Source organism: Diachasma alloeum, unplaced genomic scaffold (assembly GCF_001412515.2).
Source record: "Diachasma alloeum isolate Michigan unplaced genomic scaffold, Dall2.0 Dall_scaffold_00360, whole genome shotgun sequence".
Lineage (NCBI taxonomy): Eukaryota > Metazoa > Arthropoda > Insecta > Hymenoptera > Braconidae > Diachasma > Diachasma alloeum.
In genome coordinates this window covers 286365-308431 of record NW_021680499.1, presented here as the reverse complement: position 1 = coordinate 308431, position 22067 = coordinate 286365, and the positions used below count along the sequence as shown (strand labels likewise).

Genomic DNA, 22067 nt, shown 5'->3' with positions numbered 1-22067 from the left:
TGTATAAAAATACAACTGCGTGAAACACACAGTAGTATGAAACTTCAACTGCGTGAAACACACAGTAGTATGAAACTTCAACTGCGTGAAATACACAGCAGTATGAAAATTCGGCTGCGTGAAACACACAAACTTCACGCATGCGTGGAGTGTATGGAATGTACGGGAGTGATTCACGCAATGGTGCGCATAGTCACGGCCTAAAAATTTCCTGAATTTGGCAGGAAAAATTTAGACGAAAATTTTTAAGTGTACTGAAATTTAGAATTTCCTCCAAGTTTTATGGAAAAATCAATGAAAACTATTAATTCCAATTCAATCGTTCGATCCGAAATTAATAGAAATCGGGGAAATTTATGTAACAAATGTTATATTTTTTCTAATAGAGAATTTACTTGTAACCAATAAATTAGTCATTTCACAATTACACCATTTTCCTTTCAATAAACATATGTTCATTAATTTCCACCACAAGTATTGTTGAAACAAAACGAAAAATTGAGAGGGAAGAAGACTTTTATTGTATTCAAATGCATCTTCTCTGAATGCAGTGCAGAATTTTTTTCTTTCGTGTTTCAAACGGGTATATTATTCCTGAGATACCATTGAGGCTTTTTGGAGGTAGATCAGTTGGTACTGGGGCTGGTTGAGACTTGATAACCTGCAATCTAGTACGACGCAATAATACTACACATCACCAGGACCAAGTGGATGCCAAGCGCCTCGAGGCTAGCTGTCCTACTCAATCTCACGTATTAACTGATTATAAAGTTTGTCGGATGGTTTCCCTCCGTCTCAGTGTCCCTCGACTTTCCCATTGTTTCGATGAATATTAGAGAGAGAGAGAGAGAGAGAGAGAGAGAGAGAGAGAGAGGGGGGGGGGGGAGTCACATTTTACGACTCTTCCATGTTTTTAAATGACCATAAAAAACCGCAGACAGATTTTGTTTTCCTCCTGACATTTTCATAATGGTAAAGTTAATAAACTGGATTTGATGGGTTGGCATTCACCGATGGAGCTATTGCGGAGTCAATACACCATCAATAGACGGTTATACAGGCAATCAATTTTGATTCAGCAAAAATATTTCTAGTCACACAGTGAAATTAGTGGAATTACGAGGCATTCAGACTCCCACACGACTCCATGATTTACGAATGAACTAACGGATTATTTTTTTACAGATATTTCAATCCAGCATCAAAAACCAGGATACATCCAGTTAAAATGAGTTAACGAGTTGGAGAAATCTGCAACTATTTGACATTCTCGATGATCTGATCAATACACAACTCTCGAAGATGAAAAGAATTTTTTTGTTTACTATTCTGTGAGCGTTCTATTATCTGGGTTCATATGGCGATTCCTGCGGCACTAGTTACACAAGAATTTCCGTCAATAGTCAGAGATGATTGGAAGAGAGAAGCGATTGCCCGTGATATTGATCAAATGAAAACCCGAAAAACAGGTGTTTACTCAAAGGCTATCGAAATCCGCTATTTGATATCACTTTTTAGGCCATATAAAGAAAGAAAATAGTTTCGAAAAGAGGCGAATAAAAACGTTTGAACGATGACTCATGAGGGAAGCCGAAAAAAACGTATCGGTTGGATATATTTTCGAATATTTAAAAACTGACGGTAAATTTCAGAAAAATTTTGCCAAATTAATTTACCTACAATTTCCATGTATGCTATTATTGTAAAATCCGTCAATTTCTCAAATACTGAATCAAATCAGAAATTTCTCCTCCTTCTCCAGGCCACTTGGCGGTTCACGGCGATATAACGTCCACAATGCATTAACACAAAAATATAGTCGAAGATTGCAATTAACAAACGATTCCTTCGGAGGAACAAATAAAACAAAGTCTTTTCATATGTAAGAGGTGCTATATACAGCCCGTCAGTCTTTTTCATAAGTTGCACCAAATTCATAAAAAGAGTTATGAAGCAATAAGAAATTATTTTAACAAATATCCGTAAACAATAATATGATTTATTTAAAAAAAAGCGCGATTGAGTCTTTAAAAGTTGGTAATTCAAGGCTTTTGGATGAAGCCTTGGCACCAAAACTTGTTCAAGTCTTATGGACTAAGCCTAAAACGCAATTATCATTTTGGGGCTGAAGAAGGGCTGATCCGAGGCTGAGCCCCAGCCCTGATTGAGCATTTCCAATCCGTGGTGCAGAGTTTGATGAGTCGTGTTCTATCGTCGATTCCCACCTGGGATGCAGAGAGCGAAAATAATTTCGAAAGCAGATAAATAAAAACCTTTGAACGATGATTCATGGAGGAAACCGAAAAAAAAGTATCGGTTGTATACATTTTCGAATGTTCAAGAACTGAAGGTAAATCTCAGCGAAATATTTGGCCTCCTATCGCGTGAGGTTGAGAGAATGAAAAAACCAGCGTCAGAGAACAAAAAACGAGGAGACGTCTTATCCTTGTTAATGTCGCTCATCTTTCGCGCGTGGTATGCATGCGTTGAATTCGAGAGCCGAATGATTTGCTCCCCAACCGACATTATTTGCTCCCCATACCGATCCGCTACCTTATTCTTCACATCGACTGCCCGTCGCGGAGGTTGAGGAGATGAAACAGGGGAGGTCGGATGGGGGTAAAGAAAACGAAAAAAAAAAATGGGGAGGGAGAGGGAACTTGGCATGATTCACGCGATTTCAATTCTACTGTTTTTGCGAGCACACCTGCACTGACAGTCCGTAAAATCTTTCGCGCGATACCACATCGCGTTAAGAGCGCGTTGACTTGCCTGACGCGAATGATTGAACGGGGAGCTGTGGTAATTTAATTTTCACATTTCTTATTATCCGAATTATCTGTTCTCACGCCATTTTTAATTCTGAACAAAAACATCAGACTGAAAATGGAGATAATTTCGGCAGGTTTTGAGGCATAAAATGATGTAATACCTTATGAGGAGAAAAATATATTTTTTAATTTCAATAATTATTTGGGGATAACATGAACTAACAAATAATTGTATATGCGGAGGATAATGTAGGGAAAATTGCTCCGATGAGGTCCTTGTGGGGATGGTAAAAATGTCGCGACATACGCTTTCGGACAGATTTTAATTTGAGAGCGAGTGGAAAATGTAGGACAAAGGATAGAGCTTTCTTTCTCATTCCGAGAAAATTATCTCCCTATGCATGCAATTTTTACTAATGGGCTCTCACGGTTAAGAATTTTTTTAAATTTAAATAACAGCGGCATCTGAATTTTTAATGACAGAATCCCCAACCTCACTGTGAACATTACATATCACATTCAACTGAATTTTCAATAGATTGAAAATTCTGAGAAATAATTTCAGTAATTGTCACTGTCACGTGATGCGAGAGTAAAAAAGTAAGTTATACACTATTAGAAAAAATTTCATTGAGAATCTTGTGGTTATTTTCAGAAATGATGAAATTGCAAATGTAATTGCACATGTAATGAAAGTTCAATGTAATTCCAAATTTTTAAGCAACAAGAAGAATATCAAAACATTGATATTCAGAACACAATTACGCAGAATTAATTAGAAATTCACGAATATTTTTGCCAAAATTTGCCTGAATTTAATTACAGTTTCCACTGATTTTATCCATCCAATCATGAACTTTCAATGGCGAAATTCGTTTAAACTTAAAAGCATCGGTCGCTTGATAAAAATTTCCAAGAAGTATTCCGTTAATTTCCGCGGAAAAATTTCCCCCAGACGAAGATTTGTAATTCAACCTAGGGCTTTTCAAAATTCTCCCCAACAAATGGCAATTTTAATCAAATCTCCAGGACTATTTATATGATAAATTTTCCTCACTGCATCAATATACATTTCAACACCCCTCACAATGTGACCAATCGCCCTATACCAAGTACCTTTCACCCCGGATCCCCAAAATCCTTCGACACATAACATAATTCCCCGATCCATTTTAACCTAATTCTAAATTCCAGTCACCTCCCGCGATCGAGCGCGATCAAGCGCAAAGCGAGGTTGAACTATCCCAACTTGTTTGAAATAGATTTCGCATGTGCGAGAAACTTGGTATATAAGATGTGACGTAAAAACGACCCCAAACCGTCCTCCCACTTCGACCCGTTCCCATTGACTCTCCGAGTACTATATCCCCCTTCTGCCCTCCTCAATCCCCCCATAACCCACACGGTCATCTAAAATTCAAGTAACGCACACGCTTGCTTCTCAGGGGCTCCTTCAGCTATCGGCTACTTTCCGAAACGACTACAGAGTTTGCTGCGCGTACGACTCCACTCTATTTCCCTCTGCATATATCATTTTTAGTTCATTCTCATTCTCGTTTGAATAAAAAATAAAACTGTTTAATTCTTTAAAAAATCATGAAAAATTGGGAATTTGGTCCCCGACAAGGAGAGGGGTAGATTCTATTTGAACAGTCCTTATTCTCCCCGAATGCATGTATTACACTGTTAGAAATTTTTTGAAATTTCATGGAAAATATAATAGTAATTCTCATAAGAGGAACTGAATCGAATTTAAGGGAAAACGGTTATGGAATTTCTAGTTTTAAGTGGAGTTCAAGGAAATTCATGAGTTTTATGTGGGCGTGAGATGGTAATTTCACAACTTGATTGAATTTTCAGTGGAACATGAATATTCAGACACAAAATAACATGTTTCCATTTTTGCCCGAATTTTCATAGAATAATTGAACTGGAGAATCAAGTGTCCTATTGATTTTTCGATCATTTGAACAGAAAATAAATGGAATATTTGCTTTTTCAATGACTAGATTTCCTGGAATTTCAGTGGAACTTGAACGGGGTAAAAATGTTCGTATGTACACTGATAGAATGATTCATTTATTCCAAACGAGATTCGTTAACTATTAACGAATGGTAGAGTTGAATATGACCAAATGAATATTTGTTAATAGTTAACGAATGGTTTACTTGAATGGCGAAAGTCAAGTCAAACAAGGCTCCTCAAATATACATTCGTTAACTATTAACGAGTAAACATTTGATGGGACCGAATAGACCCTAACCTCCAACCAAAATCCATTCGTTAACAACAACTAATCCATTCTATCAGTGTATGTGAAAAATAAATAAAATTGTTTGATTCTTCGGAACATTCGGACATTGCCAGTGGGTGGTGGAGGAAGGAATGTATCTGCAGGGTAGAAAATTTCATGTAACAGGAAGAGGGCATACTACATTCTATTTGAGCAATCCTCATCCCTCCGGATGCATGCATTCATTATCTAATGCGATTTTTTTTTCAGAATGCACAATGGTAAAAAAAATTGGCTGAATTTTCTGAAAAGACTGGAAAAAATTCAATTTAAAAAATTCCGTTAAACTTCCTGGAACTGCAGGAATTTTCGAAGGAATTCCTTGGAATTCCCTGAAAATTCAGAGGAATCTGGAATTCAAGAAGTTTTTCTGAATTTTCCTGAATTTTGATTAATTTTCCCAGAATAATTGAACTGAAATTTACAGTTCCCACGGATTGCCCTACAAAACTATGAATTTTCATAGGCAAAATTCCTTGAAATTTCAGTGTACATGTTATTTGTTCGAAGTTTCCAAGACCCTTAGCGCAAATTTCGGTGGAAAATTTCAAACGGTGCATCATCATTTCAATTTTTGTGTCTGCATCCACCTGAAGCATCCGAACTATCGTAAAAACCTCCCCGAACCGTATCTCCCCACTTCCACCAGTTCCCACTGACTCTCCGAGTACGACATCCCCCGATAACCCACACGATCATCTGAAATTCAAGCAACGCACACGCTTGCTTCTCCAGGGCTCCTTCGCCTATCGGCTACTCTCCGAAACGACAATAGAGTTTGCTGCGCGTACAACTCAACTCTATCTCCCTCCGCAAACACCATTTTTTATCCCACTCTCGCTCTTCACCCGCCTCCCTCACCCTCACCCCCTTAAGAATGGCACTGAACGAGGTACCAGGAGGCGAAAGAGTGCGGGATAACATTCATGCAGAGCCAGGCAAAAATTTACGAACTCGACGCAATAAAGTTGCGCGCACCCACCCGGGGAGTGAGTCCACATAACCCCAGTACATTGTATAGGCACGCACGTGTACACGCGGCATATCCTACCCACTTTTTTTTATTATTATCTTCAGATTCTCCTCCTTTCTGTTCTTTAACATTTTTCTTTTCTGTATGGGTTCCCTTCGCCAAGCATTCCGTTACTTTAAACAGGATGGAACCCCAAAAGAAATTTACCAGCGTCGATTATTATCCCGTCATATCGCTCTCTGCTCACCTCCTTCGCATTTCTCTGGAATCTCTCACGGCCCTCCAATCCCCCACATCCCTCTCCCTCTTCCACTCCATCTCCCTCTCTCTCTTTTTCTCCGCACGTGCATACGCGCTCCTTTGATTTTTCATTTCATATTTTTTTTCTTATCATTATTTTTCTCTTAATATTTTTTCTCTCACTCTATTTCGCATCCTCCCTCTTACCCACTCCATTTACTCGTTATTTCTCAACCCATACATCGTATCCACTGCGTGTGTTGTATACCACTCCGTCTCGTTCCCTCACTTTTCTCGGACGATTCTTATCACGGACTCGGCAGCGTTATATGTCTGAAGCTCCTCGTTGGAGCGGCAAACGCACACGGGCTCACCCTCCGGCGAATGAAAAAGAAACGAAAATGGAGGGGGGGGGGGAAGAGAAGAGCAAAAAAATAATAATCTTGTTATGCTCATGAAAATAAATTTTTTTTTTCTCTCATTCACTCTGAAACGGGATTTTTCACATTGAAATGATGACAGGAAGATACTCTCAACATTACCTCGAAATTTTCGTACCATCTAGACCGCAAATTGATCCCGTGAATTAATAAATTAACCAGAGCCAATTAATTTTTAATGATCACGCTAATTTGCAGATTAACCGGCACGCGTGGTTGGTCGACCGCGTTGTGTGGCATGTGGGTTACCTGGGTGTGACACAATGCCCCAGAATCTTCCGACATCTACTAAAATGCATACACCATATATCATCACAGCTGCAAGCTGATCGGAAATCAATTTCCCCCTCAAAAAAAAAAACTACGAAATGAAAATAAAACGAGAAAAAACTCCTTGCGTTGATTGAAAAATGCATTTCTCATTGCCCTCACCAAATAAACATCATCAAGCCTTTATTGATATTTCGCCCCGGTGGCAGTTCCGAGAACACTACTGATCCGAATTCGAATTCCCGGCAGCACGTTTGGAGAAAAAGTACAGGAAAAATCACTGTGGAGTGCGTTAGAATGGGTTTTTGTCCCAGTGACAAAAAATTGCTTGCGTCAGACGGTCCCCAACGCATTTTGGGATGAATGCGATTATTATTCTCGCGTTTGACTCGCATTATAACGTCACATTCTTCAAAAAATACTGTGCAGACCTAATGAGGAAATCAACACGGAAAAAAAGGTTTCACCAAAATTTAAAAAAAGAGAAAAGTTTTCATTTTGAGGGAAAACATCTCACTGCTTCCTTGGGACACGTCACTGATTTTCAGAAACATGTCATACATTATTGGGGATACTGGACACTGACGAGAATATCGCTGATCATCAGGAATGTCACATACTAAATTTCATAACTCCCTAATGAAGAAAAATGTCACACTACATTTCATAAATCCATAATTCTTAATAATGGGGATAAATTCCTGAAAATCAGTGACATGCCTCTGGAAATTAAATGTCCGGAAAAATCCATGGAAATTGTAAATTTCCGTCCAATTATTCCATGAAAATAGATGAAAATCAGAAAAATTTAGATACATATCTGAATTTTCAATTATTTCATTGAGTTTCATTAAATTTTCAGTAAAATCTGAAACATCATCAATTCATTCCCCTAAATCGAATTGAATGTCACTTCCCTGAAAAATACTGTTCAACTGTCCATGAAATTTCCAGTTTTTTCAACGACGTGTAGAAATTTTTCTCGTATTTTCTAAAAAAAAATCCTGGATTTCTCAGCAAAATGTTCAGTACAAGCACCTGAATTTTCTATAATTTTCCCTTCATTATACTTCTCCGTACGATGCATTCAATAACCTCATCAACGAAAAGTAAATAAACACACGCTCCTGCCCCCCTGAAATATCAAAATCATAACTGGATTTCGGGGCAACGGTTCCCCTTCCGCAATCCCAAGAGAAATAAAAGAACATTCCAATTCCAGTTTCTTCATTCGATGATAAAATGCAAAATTATTTCCACTACATCGTGCTGGATAACCATCGGAATTTTAAATATCTCATCTTCAAGAAATTAAATAAGACGACAGTTCTCATCCCCCCCTCCCCCTCCCCCCGGGAATACCACGAAATGAGAATAAATTGAAGAATAAACAGAGAGAAAAGTCCACAACGAAAATCGAATGAGGGTGTGGAGGGTGAATGTAAAAAAAATTGCATCTTGTTTTATATTCGCGGCTTGTTTATCACCCAAGCGTGAATTGTGTATATTTATTTGGCAGTCAGTACGTGGCGCGCTTCCGAAACAACTGCCATTACTTACCAGTGCGCCACGCCGTGAGGCGCGCACTCACGGCTATTCCATGGATCGGTATGTCCTCCTCTCATACCCCCCCTTTATGCTCTTTTCGTACAATGCACTTAGTGCGAAAAATTCAAGAACACCAACTCGACTCGAACATCAGTAAAATTATGTCTCATGCATGAGCAAATTTTGTTGAACAAGCCGAGTGTCAGTTGTATCATTAAATAACCCCGGAGTGTTCGTTAAAATTCAACGAAAAATGAATACAAAAAACAATCAATTCAACGTAAAAGAGTGGAGCTGATAGTGTAGATAAAAAATTCTGTGCCGCGCATTGGGTGCAGTGACCCGCCTCTAATTTTTAGGAATCTATTTCTAAATGTGCGTGACGAACATCACTGATGATCAGGGATGCCATCAATCTTCCGATTCTCCAATATTAAAAGAATTTTCGACTTACATTGGTCAACGTTTAAATATACTAATCGAAATTAAAAAATAGTAAAATAATTGATAATCTAAATTTCCAATTGATGATGAATTAAATATTTTAAAATATGGAACTATAAATTTTCTATTAAGTAGATAATACTAAATGTCTTATAGCGGATTTCCAATTATCCAAATAATCGTCAATCTTCCTAACTCAATTACTAATTGATGAAAAATTCAAAATTTGAATATTGAAATTGATGATTATTTCAATAATTAAAATTTAAAAGTGATATTAACCAATTGGCCCCTTAATAATTGAAGTCATTATAATTAATGGATATGGCTATCACTGCTGATGATGAGGGCTATTCTAGTCAGTGTCAAGTATCGCCAATAATTGGTGATAGATTTTCTAAAAACCAGCGGTATGCCCCCGAAAATCACTGAAATGTTCTTAAAAATCAACACCTTTTTTACTTAGAACAAAAATTCTAAAACACCAAGTCGACTCGAACATGAGTAAGATTATGTCTCAAGCATGAGCAGATTTTATTGAACAAGCCGAGCGTCAGTAGTATCATTAAATAACCCCGTCGTGTTCGTTAAAATTCACCAAAAAATGAATGCAAAAAACAATCAATTCAACGTAAAAGAGTGAAGCTGATAGGGGAGTAGATAAAAAATTCTGTGCCCCGCATCCGTGAAATCCCCACGTCAATAATCGTATCAGAAGACTGAACATTGAATTTCCGTTCAATTTTTACTCTATTTCTGTCTCTCAACTGAAAACTGGAAAAAAAAAAGATGAAAAATCCGGCGGATGAAAATAGTGAGAAAAAAATTTGTAGACTATTCGACAGGCATATTTCAGAAGGCGGTACACGTACGCACCCACCAATGGAGTCACGTAAGGTCTAAACCCGAGAGCGTCAGACGGGGTTACTCCACGATTTTGGCTTGCATCTGTACATACACGCGCTTGTACACTGAGTGTGTCACCCCTTTTGCCACACGTCTGTCGTTTGGACCACAACGAAATACGTGAACATTTTCGTCAATAATGGGGAGAGAATTCGCCAGTGTCTTGGGCTATTCGACAAGACAATTCCCGGGAGATGCGTGCACCCGAAAAGCTTCATCCTCTGTAAGTCATGATGTAGTGGGAAAATGACATTTCATCAAATATCTGTCACGGGGAGAGGAAAAATATTTCACATTGACAATAATTTCGTCTTGTTGACGAAGTTGATGTAATTGAACATCAGTGCACTGAGAAAAAAAATTACTTTTGCCAAGGAATCATTTTCTTGGGAGAAGAATTTATTTTTTGCGGAGAATATTTCTCCAGGCCAGTCGTTGTCAAGGAGTCCAAGTCCATCTCTAAATATTACAATTATGTTCAATTATGGAATGATTATATTACATATGACCTTGAATGAAATTCATTGACAATTATTAACCTTTAATATTATTTCAAATTATTATACGTTAGAAAACCTCGAATTTGAAAAAATTGAAAAATAATCAAGCGTGTTCATTCAAGGTGATATGTAGCATAATCATCTCATTATTCAACATAATTGTAATATTTAGAGATGGACAAGGACCACTTGGGAATGACTGGCCTAGAGAAATAAGCTCCTAAAAAAATAAATTCTTCTCCCAAGAAAATGATTCCTTGGCAAAAGTAATTTTTTTTCCCAGTGTGCTGTAATTGAATAAGCAGGCTAATTCCTCTCTGAATGAAACAAGAACGAGTCGTTTTGTCCTAGTAATTTCCCAGTTACAGATGAAAGACTCCCGTTTTCATGAAATTAAACCCCACGAACTTCATTGTTCTGTTTCGAAAGGAATATTACAAACTTTGTTGGTATTGCGATTCTAATATGTGTGATATTACTATTGTTTTCTTTTTCTACCACTGCGAGGAATAATATATATTGTCAACTGAGTGTAAAAAGAGGAAATTCATCTACTTATGGAATAAATTATTACTATTACCCACAGAAATGGGTTATTTGAAGTGAATAAATGCGATCATTGAGATAGAAGATTTGGTTTTAACGAATGAATTACTCATTTTATACAATTAATCCTTCTTATCAATTTTTAAGAAGATTTTGAATTCGTCATTCCACTGGGTGTATTCATTAGCAATTGGTGTTACAGTTTAATCGAAGTAAATTCATGCAAAAAAATATGTCACAATAATCGATCAATTCCATTCCAAAATCAACTCCAGAATATCGACGATAATACATTGAAGTTAAATCAGTCAATGTTGCTACCGTTCTATTCAGCATGATTCCACTTCATTAATAATCTATTTACCTCCAACATTGAACGTTTGAATTATTTAATGGTGTTTGAACAGCGAGAAAATGAACATTCTATTCATGCTTAAAAAATTGAATAAAATTCATTGTTTGAGAACGAATGAAATATTGTTGATTGTCGCAAAATTCTCATTCAAAATTCAATTGGATTAAAATACATCAGATAGAGTGAACCGACCAGAGTTCGAACGAATTTACATATTTATCGTAGAACAAATGCTTAATGCAGTGAAATGGAACTTTTATCTTTTTCAAAAATCGATATAATGTTAATAGATTCAATGAGACCTTCTGAAACATTCCTTGTCATTGCAGTAACATTATCACTAGTTTTCAGAAAGAGATTACTGGTTTTTAGGGTCCACCTCAAATTTTAAGGAATTTATTCCCAAATTTCAGTGATAGAAATCACTAATTGTAAGCATTATTCAAGTCCACTATCACCAATAATTGATGATAGACTTCTAGAAATCAGTGACATGTCCCCAAAAACCAATACCTCTTCCTCTGTGCCCATGAATCTCATCAACTTTCCAAGCAAAAAGCCCTTTTCCGGCCTCAATCCCAATCCCCCCAACTCCCCAAAACTTTCCTAAAAACAACTAATGTGAAAATCATGTTAAATCATTAATTAAGACACACAGTGTGGCCTATGCAGTGTAAATACCTTAATCACGCTATTTAACGGTCTCTCCTCATGACCGAACGAATTTAAAAGAGCGCACCTATAAGCTAGTCATTACGTTGCACTAATTTCCCTACTTTACGATGCAAAATACCGTGGAGGGGACGGGTGAGGTGGGCGCAAAAGGCTCATTACGGTGCACTCTGGAAAATTAATTGATTCGTAACTCTGGACCCACTGTACGTATTTTCACCAACGGAGTATTATTCAAATGTGTGGGTACCGATAACTGGTTCTCAGTAGTCACTTCCATGAGTAAGTGTGGGGAAGGCTTTCTAACCGTGCACTACCCAAGTCAAGGTCGTTGCGGAGGAGGCTTAGGAGATAGGAAACTGCGTTGATACTTAAGTAGTGGCTCTATTGAATGCCCCGGTGCCACGTACATCATCGCCTACAATGGAAATTCCACGGAGCTTACCCCTGTACCCAGTGACAAAAAATCGATTGGAAAAAAAAAATTAAAAAGAGACTCGGGGAATTTTTTTTTTTTTTTTTTTTTTCATTTAATTTGTGGGAAGATAGAATGGTTGAGCCCCAATTACTAAGCCACTATTCCACTGTACAATCCCAAGAGGCTATTTTACGACAAAAGAGAAAAATCTTGATCACGATTTTGCGCTGTGGATTATCGCGTGTGCATCAGAGATCATAATTCAAAGGTGGTTGGATGTCAATTAGCCTCCACTACACTCATACACACACCCGTGAACCCGGGAGAAGGCTACCTATCCACAAGGAGAAGACACTCGAGTATATTAAGGCACATTGAAAACTCTATCTCAGAGTGAAAAAGTTAATTAGATGGGATTTTCCGCGTTATGCAGATACGAATAAACATGAAATGTTTCTTAGATCTCTGAGGTATCTATTTAAGCCATTTTGCATTGCTACTTGGATGCTGTCAAGTGGAATGGCCTTTGCGCTGAGGAGTTTTATCATTTCATGAAAAATTCCGCTATTTCAAAGGTTAAATATGTGGAATTGCTTTTAAGAACTATTGTGACGCTTTTTTTTTCACTCGTGTCACGTAGTTTCAGCAGTTCCGCATTGTTGAGTGCATTCATGTCTACGAAATGCTTGGCGAAGCAGTAGTTGAGTTTAATGTGGGGAAAAAATACATGGAGAAATAGATTTTCATTAAAATACACTAAATTGTCACCTTTATGGTTAGTTTATTTTTTCCTGTGTAGGAAAATGATCGGTGGAATTTTGATACCATTTTGTGAAATAACGAAAATTTTACAGGTTATAATTCCAGTGGAATTTCAAGGAATTTCGTCATTTAACATTCCAAATTTTATGGAAAAATCCAAAAAAACTGTCAACTTCAATTCAATGATTCCATGAAAATTAATAGAAATCAGCAAAATTTTGGTCAATATATTCTTAAATTTGCGATTAATTGAAAATTTATCGTAATTTGGCCCTGAATATTCACGTTTTAATTAAAGATTCAAGCAAGTTGGAAAATTCTCATCTTCCTGGTGCTAGAAAAATTATATTTCACTGAATTTCCCATGAAATGTTAAATTTCAGGATTCTTTGCTTTTAAATCAAATTCAATAACACCCTCCTAAAAATGATCAGTCAATGGTTCATGGAATTTGAATTTTTTTAAACCTAAAAGGCCGAAATGTTCCCCGATTACCAGATTTTACGAATAATTTCCGATGCAAAATTTTCTTCGCATAAAATTCAAAAATTCTATGAAATCAAGTATTTAAAGCGAACCAAACTGCCATTACATCGCAAAAAAAATCGATTCCCGCATCTCCACAAGCCTAAAAAATCAAAAGTCTCGATTCCCCTTGAACCCCAACAAAATGCCCTCGTCTCCCTCATTAAATTAAATTGAAAGTGCCTGCTGAGCGATAAAAAACCCACGCAATAGCATGAAAAATCCTGAATATTTTCCCATTAAACCAACAAAGTGTATTTACAATAATAATATGGTCATGTCAGTTCCCCTAAAAATAAAGAAACCTCGATTCAACGTACAGAGGTATGAATTTTAAATGCACGATCACGTATACTCCAAGAGATAATGAGAATACCTGTGGTATTACAAGAAAAGACCATTGGAACGTGTCGATACGATACATTTCTTCACCCATGGATAAAGAAAACTATACCAACGAGTTGTAGTTGGTTTTCAGTGTCATTCACCAACGGAATTTTATGATTCTACACATATAAACCGATCCGATACCACATAACCAGTGGTTAGAAGTCAACCTCCCTCGATTTTTACCAACTTTACGAATAAAATCTGACGGTAGAAGATAGGGAGAGGGGGAGGAGGAGAAGGAGGAAAATACATAAAGCATGAACCAGAGATCACCAGGGCGATCCTCAAGAGATGCTACTGTCTCCTCTTTTATCCTCTTTACCCCTCTCCACAAGATAGTTGCCAGGTCTCTCTCACTTCGTGCCCAGAGTCCTCATCGTCTCACCCGTCCTCACAAAAACTCACTATCCACAAATTGAAAGTACCGACTTCAACCGGCACAAGACCTCAACCTCCCCTCCCTCAATTATTTTTATATCAGTCTGTTTCTCTTATTCACTCTCGACCAAACCCCACATGCGGTTGGAAACAAGAGATGGAAGGCATTTGAGCGTCAACCTCACGTTCTCACGTGGGATTCCAAGTTTTAAAATATCAAACCTGATCTGGTATGGTACAGACTAGGCGCTAGCCAGTCACACCGCGTTATTTTTTTCCTCTTCCAAGTACATTTTTATCAATTTTTTCCTCGTGTCACTTCAGCAGAGATCAAAAGACCATTCACGAGAGTGGGGGAAGACAAGAGGTCTGGCAGTGTAATAAAATTCTACGAAGTATCTATTTTTTTTACGCACCCCGCGAACCAGAAAGCGCTTCATCAACTCAAATACCCTGCCATTTTTTTCTTGTTATTTCAAAAGGAGTTAATCTCCTTAGCAACATTTTAATTCAATTAAACCGAGGCTGAAGAAAGGCAACGAAAGGTAAACATACAAAAACTAAAAAGTAAGAGAAGAAGCTCGAAGTGCACAGGTATGATCCTTCGAATGCAGTTCAGTAATTGAAAAGTCTCGAAATCACTTTTTATCCGATTCGTCTTTTCGATCGACTTGAAGCGGAATGGAATGCGAAACGCGCGAGCGATCCAAAGGAGAGCGAGAAGCGATAAGAATCACATCAGTTGTAAACCCCAGCGCCGGCAAAAGCCAACAAACCAGCGCACACATACACAAGGTGTATGTTTTATTCGTCAATTTTTAGTGATGCCACTGGAAAATAGTTTTGAAATGTTGGATCTGTGGTCCATCAGCGAGCCCCTGTAACGTTTCAAAAAATTTTGCCCTTGTATATATAACCTCGTATCTACAAACTCAGCTCAAACATTGGCCTGCTTCTCCATCTTCAATCCCATCTTGCTCAAACAGTAAAAAGCAAAAATATTTAAGACACAAATGCCATGTCGCATTCTCTGACATCCTTCCTAACCACTGGGCCACGATTATTTTGAGGAGGAGTAGCGCGACCTGTTTATCGTTAAAACGAGTAAGAAAAAAAAATGAAAGCCAACGGATGAAACGCCCTCGGAGAAATAAATCCTTGTCAACAGTTGTATATCAAGGATCGTTAACCATCAAAAATTCATCTCAAGTTGACCGAAATATCCAAACCAGGTAGATTTTCCCATTGTGATACAATCAGAAGGATTATCCGAGGGGAAGAAAACTCCCCTTGATATAAACTGCTGCTTAAACTACTCACAAAAAGAAAACGATCGAAAGATGACCAAGACCATAGACTAAACCCTCCGGTTGCGTGAAACACGTGTGTCTAATCAAGATAAGGAGTCGTTTAGTTTATGAATAGAGACCGGCTAACGATAGCCCTCGTCGGTTGTGCTAAATACACTATTCTGTAACCCAAAACCTCAGGAGTTTATCCAGGGGGGGGGATGGGAGAATTCACCGGAATGGTTATTATCTCAGTGGACTTCTGTCTCACCGATTTCTGATAGTATCTGTCTAAACGAAGGTGTACATTTCTCCGCACTGAATTCACTGAATTCAAATAAACCGTTTTCTCAAATTTTTTTGATCTGTTCGAAAAATGGATATGGATTTCCAAAGAATAGGGGACATGAAAGGGTTATTTTAGTAGTAATTTCAACAATTCCAGTTTCTTCGATGTCTCATAGAAGTGAATTATCGATCGATGATTAACATTGATTGGCTTCATTAAACATCATGAAATTTCACTGAGAATTCAATGAAATTACAAATTTTCGAAGAGCAAGATGATGAGAATTCCTCAACTTTCTTGAATTTTTAGCAGAGAGAATAAGAATTTTTTTCAGTGCAGTGAATGTATAATATTATGACTGCTGATGTAAGATGTTATTGTCCATGCAAAGACTTCAATTCCCTCATGTTTTCCGGAGTCCGATGGAATTTAATTAAATTTCGAATTCATTCGAAAAACAAAATGAATGAAACTACTAAAACTTAACTTGACACACATTCTGGGATTTCGAAGTGAGGTTGAGTGTGCAGTTTAATAAACGTCCGTAACCGCTGGGAATGTCACTGGAGGGGGGTTGGAGAAACCGAGACAGCCAAAGGGACTGCCCCATATAATTTCCCTCCTCTTGGTCTTGAGAGCTAAAACCCAAACTCGTACATATAAACTAACAAACAGTTGAAGGGGCAACTCGTGTCACTATTCCCGGAATTACCACCAGTCCCCGAAAACCACTATCATTAAACACTGACTATAACCGCACAATAATAGTTGCGAGTTAACCGTCGGTTTCGCAAGGCCAAATGCTGCGAAAACCGTGCAAAAATGAGGATAAATACCAAAATACCTTCACTTTGTAATCCAAAAACGCACAAAAAACCATCAACTCGTCATTCTTCTGGTCTTCCTGCCACGCCACGATTGTGTGTAATCACTGGTGCCATTGTTTGCTTTTCCGTAACAATTTCAAAGAAGATAAAACCCGAAGGAATAACAGAAAAAAAAAAGAATGCATTCAATTTCTGAAAGCAAATACAATTAGTCCGTTGTCATTAATAAACTGCGATGAAGAGCCAGCAATTTCATGGACAATTATACGTAAACACGAGTTAAAGTCATCATAAACAACTCCTGGAGAAGAATAGTAGACCTAAAAATAATAAACCCCCGGGGAAAATCGAATCCCCAGCCAAATTGAATGGCAAATAAAAGTGATTCATCGTACCTAGGTAGTACATTGCCTCCTTATCGTAAGATTCAGAATAGAATGCAATAAAATCTCATCAACTGGACCCTTTGTACTCCCTTAGGTGCTTCACTAATAAAGATCATTATCATATACCGATCACATTCCCTCCGAACATCATCGAATGTTTTCCCTATTCCCATTTCTACTCGCAGTTTAACGACAGTACCGCACTCTCCTATTACTACCTCCGCTTAATGAAAAATCCAATTTAGCGAGTTAATGTCATAGAAAATGGATAAAACGAGGATAAAAGAGAATGATTAAATCAAATAATGTGGAGCCATCTACAGAAGCGCATTTAATCACTCAATTATCTCTTCAAAATTATTAACTCCAAAGAATTGCACTGAATTTTTAAAAAACGGAATGATCGATTGAATCGTAGAGCTTTAATTAAAAATTTATCTACTACTACACAATTTGGACAATTAAATATGTCATTAGCTATGGCTTCACATTATTCCTGTCACAGAGACACCGAGGAGAAACCAATGTTAGATTGCATAGTGAGATTGCACTCGGTTTTAATCTATACAAGATCTCACTATCGGTTTTTAATAAGCTTGATAAAGTCAACCCTGGGGAGAGTATGGTTGACTGTGGTTGGGAACTGTAACAACTCCTTATAAAAATTCAATTAGTGAGGGAAATAGAGCTACAAATTGGCTTTTAAGTGCAATACAATCATCTAGCATGATTTGATGAACCGCGATAGAATCTCTGTTGACGCAGGGGGGAATTATCGATTTTTCTCAGTTAGACATGTATTCAGCAAGTCGAGAACGTGATTTTGGATTGATAAGTGATTTCTGAGATCGGTGGCGTATGTTATAGCTCTGGCGTGATATCGTTCCGCTCCGGAGATATATAATTCAACATCTTTCTCTTGATTAGAATGTATCGAAGTTGTAAAAATTGATAATTCGGATTTCTACAGATGAATGATTGTGTTCAATTAGAGCGATTAAAGTTGTGAGAGATTTAAAGACTATTCTGGCCAGTACTACTAACTAAATTGGTTTTACGGTTTTGTTTTGCTATTTAGAAATGAGTTAAACGTTCGTAGCGAATCGGCATTGTGGAAATCCCTCCCGTTTATGACTCTGAATTCTGTCACTTCATAATGATGAACCGTCCGCAGATTTTCATTCCATCACACAATCATCCCCAAAAAAGATTAATTCCCCTAACTTTCAACAAATCATGAAAACTCCGAATCCTAAATTAAAGAGATCCTCAATAAAAAAACACCTTTCTCCACTCCTCATAATAGCTCACCTCCACCATTTGAATAATTAAATATGTCATTAGCAGTGGCTTCACATTATTCCTGTCACCGAAATCCCGTAGAGTAACCGATGTTAGATTGCATAGTGAGTTTGTACTCCACTCTATTGTATACGAGACCTCACTATCAATTTTTAATAAGCCTGATAAAGTAAACTCTGGGGGGGGGGGGGTGACTCCAGTTGGGAACTGTAACAACTCCTGATGAAAATTAGATTAACGAATAATAAATAAGTCAGTTTCGTAGGGAGTCGGCATTGTGAAAGTCACATAAAAAGGGACCACTTTGCCGATATAGAGTTATTGTATACTCTAATAATATTGATAACATTCCCCACACTTTGATCCCGCTGGAGAAGATGAAAAAAACAATTCAACATAAATGGGAGTTGCTGAGACCAAAACGTGAATAACTAGAACCGACAAAAAACCGACAAAGTGGTCCCTTTTCGTCCGGACATTCAGATTTAATAATGCAGAACCCTCCGCAGATTCTCATTCCATCACATCCATGATATCCCCCAAAATGATCAATTCCCATAAATTTCATAAAACCATCAAAAATCCAAATGCTCAATTAACCTCACCTCCACCATTTGAAACCTTAAATATGTCATCAGCAATGGTTTCCACATTATTCCTGTCAGCACGACCCCAAAGCCTAACCAATGCGAGATCGCATAGTAAGATTGTACCCAGCTGTAATCTACAGAGAATCTCACTATCGGTTTTTAATAAGCCTGATAAAGTCAACTCGTGGGGGGGCAGTGAATGGTGAGATATATCGAAGACAATTTTCCCAGTAACCCCAAGACCAGGATGAGGGACTCAAATGAAGGAGAGAGCCAGTAGATGTTATAGTACAGGCGGAGGGGGGAGGGGTTTAAGGGGGGGGGGGAATGTTAAAAAGAGATGCAGCAAGCGGGAATAATTCACGCGTTATCTACACCATCTTTTTCCCCCCTGGGTGCAGTATCTTCTACGGGACTTCATGGTGCAACAGAGTACCGCATACATGTTGCGCCCAGTACATACTGCCTTACACGAATACTCAACATGGATTACACCACCCTCCAGTATGCAGGGTCGACCTCCCCTCCCACCCAGCCTTTTCTCTCTCCTCCTCATTCCCACCACTGTTTTTCTCACTCGAATCGTTTATTCCATCTACCTTTGCCGCCCTTTTGCCTCGGTCCTCGATTAGCGGTACGGGCTTGAATTTAACGACGAGAGATTGTAGATTAATTTCAGGCGCGCGTATTTCAATTAGGGACCAAATGGTTTTGCCTTCATGTGTGCAACATATATTTCTTTTTTTTTTTTTATTAAACTTCTCTTTCGTACGTTTCGGTGCCTTTTATTTGGGTAGAGAATGAGGATGGGGGGAGAATACATTGTATAGAATGAGTTGTAACTTACCGGTCAGATGGCTCCCAGTGAACTCGAAATCGTCGTCCTGGTCCCAGTGCTTCAGCGAGAGATTTGATAATGAGGTGGCGTTGGCGAATTCCAGATTTGCAAAGTGCCAGTCGAGAATCTGGCGGTCTTTTGATGACAGGTAAACGTCGCTGATAATAATGAGAGGTTTTATTAGTTGATTGAGAGGGGAGGGGGAGGGGGTTGATAAAGATGACTGTAAGCATTTGAATTTAATGAATTGTTAGGAATGTTCAATGAAGGAATTCTGTTATCTGCTTATTTATGTGGGGATGAATTTGGTATGATGTTGATGCCTCTCATTAGTATTACTGGATTGGCTTTTAAATACAGCAGTATCGGGTGGCATGATTAGAAAGGGAGGGAACTATCGGGGTCGCGATTTTGGATTAATAAATGGTTTCTGAAACCACTGGGCTGTGTTATTGATGTTATTTAATATCGTCTAGCTTCAGGGGTGCACGATTAAACGTCTGTTTCTTAATTAGAATTCAGTCAATTCGAAAGAACTAATAATTCCAAATTCAGCCTTTTAGTGGCAGGTAAACGTCGCTGATAATAATGAGAAGTATTATTAATTGATTAAGGGGGGCTTTGATAAAAATGAATGTAATCATTTGAATTTAATGAATTGTTAAGAATGTTCAATGAACGAATTCCCTTATCTGTTTGTTTATGTAAAATGAATTTAATGTAATCTCTTGCAAATATTACCTGGGTGGAGAGGCCTCCAATTCCTGCAACTTTGCCTCAATCTCCTTCTGCTGTTCAGCAAGCTGGTCCCACTCCTAGCACACAACAATATTTCCTTAATAAACGAGATATCTAGGCTATATTTCTTCTATAAAAATTTCTTCCCAGAAATTTCACGCTGACAAATTTTTCGGAAACAATGAAAAAAAAGAGAAAAGATAACAAAATTTTCCCAGAATTTAATCTTTACTCACAAAATAAATTATAGTCAATTTCATGATTACCTTGCAAGCATTGTGGACATCCCTCAACTTTGACCGTTGTACAAACTCCTGAGTAATATCTCGTGTTTGTAATTTGCTCTCTGTCATCTCTTTGTACTGCTTGTTAAGCTCGGCCAGTCTCTCCTTAATGGCAATCATCTGTGGTTTGACAAGGAAAAGGGTAGATAAATAAACGAATACTTTGAAAAAACTCCCTGGGAAAATTTAAGGGGAGAAGGCGCATACGTACACGTTGCTGATTAGCAATGAGTCTATTCTGGAGGGTAAGTACGCAGCTGAAATGAGCAACTTGACGCTGCTTGACGCCCTGTTCTTGAAGTCTAATTACCCATTCCAATGCCTGGCCCAATGAGACTGGCCTCGTTGTATTACCTGACTGTCCGGTATTCCCGATGTAATTAAAATCAAGCTGATGCGAGAGGTATGACGTTGCCTCCAATAATCGGTTGAATTCTCTTTCCACCATTTCATCTTTGTCCTTCGGTACCTGGAGACAGAAATTATTACATTAATAACAGGGTATCTTCTTTTTTTAGGGATAATCGTACTTCCATGCTCAAAAGTCCTTGGCTGAAATTGCTGATACAATTCTTAGGAAGTTTTATCACTATGATTTCACTGAAATTTTAAGGCATTTCATCTTTGAAAATAGAGAATCCACTATTTCAGCTCAATTATTCCATGAAATTCATAGAAATTGGGAAAATTAAGACAAATATATTCTTGAATTTTTAGTTAATTGAGAATGCGGCATAAATATTCATGTTTTGAATGAAAATTCAACTAAATTGAAAAATCCTCATCTTCCTACACCTAAAAAATTTGGAATTTCTTATTCTTAATGTTCGAGATTAATACAAATACTCACAGTCTGTCCGTCACTCTCGTAAAGCGGACACTTCTGCCTGATCTTATGTAACTCCATACTAATTTGTTTACTCAGAGTCGTTACAGGATTTCCACCTAACCCAGTAACCACCATGGCTCCTAAATCAGCTATGTACGAAGACTTTCTGAAGGTTGCAATTCTCCCACCCACACGATCCTGCGAAAGAAATCCACATGAATTGTACTTCATAATTCAGCAATCAATTCAGTAAAATAACCGAA

The 22067-nt window shown here is 37.9% G+C and overlaps 1 protein-coding gene across 1 annotated transcript in view; it reads right to left on the bottom strand.

Moving 5' to 3' along the window:
• The window catches only part of LOC107041294 (lysine-specific histone demethylase 1A), a 271727-nt gene that overhangs the window by 248295 nt on the left and 1365 nt on the right, over nt 1–22067 (bottom strand). The window contains exons 5-9 of the mRNA XM_015261784.1: nt 21826–22002; nt 21187–21444; nt 20958–21095; nt 20695–20768; nt 19963–20111 (exon numbers count right to left, since the gene is read on the bottom strand). Of these exons, the coding sequence (XP_015117270.1) occupies nt 19963–20111; nt 20695–20768; nt 20958–21095; nt 21187–21444; nt 21826–22002 (796 nt within the window). The remainder of the gene's footprint in view (nt 1–19962; nt 20112–20694; nt 20769–20957; nt 21096–21186; nt 21445–21825; nt 22003–22067) is intronic.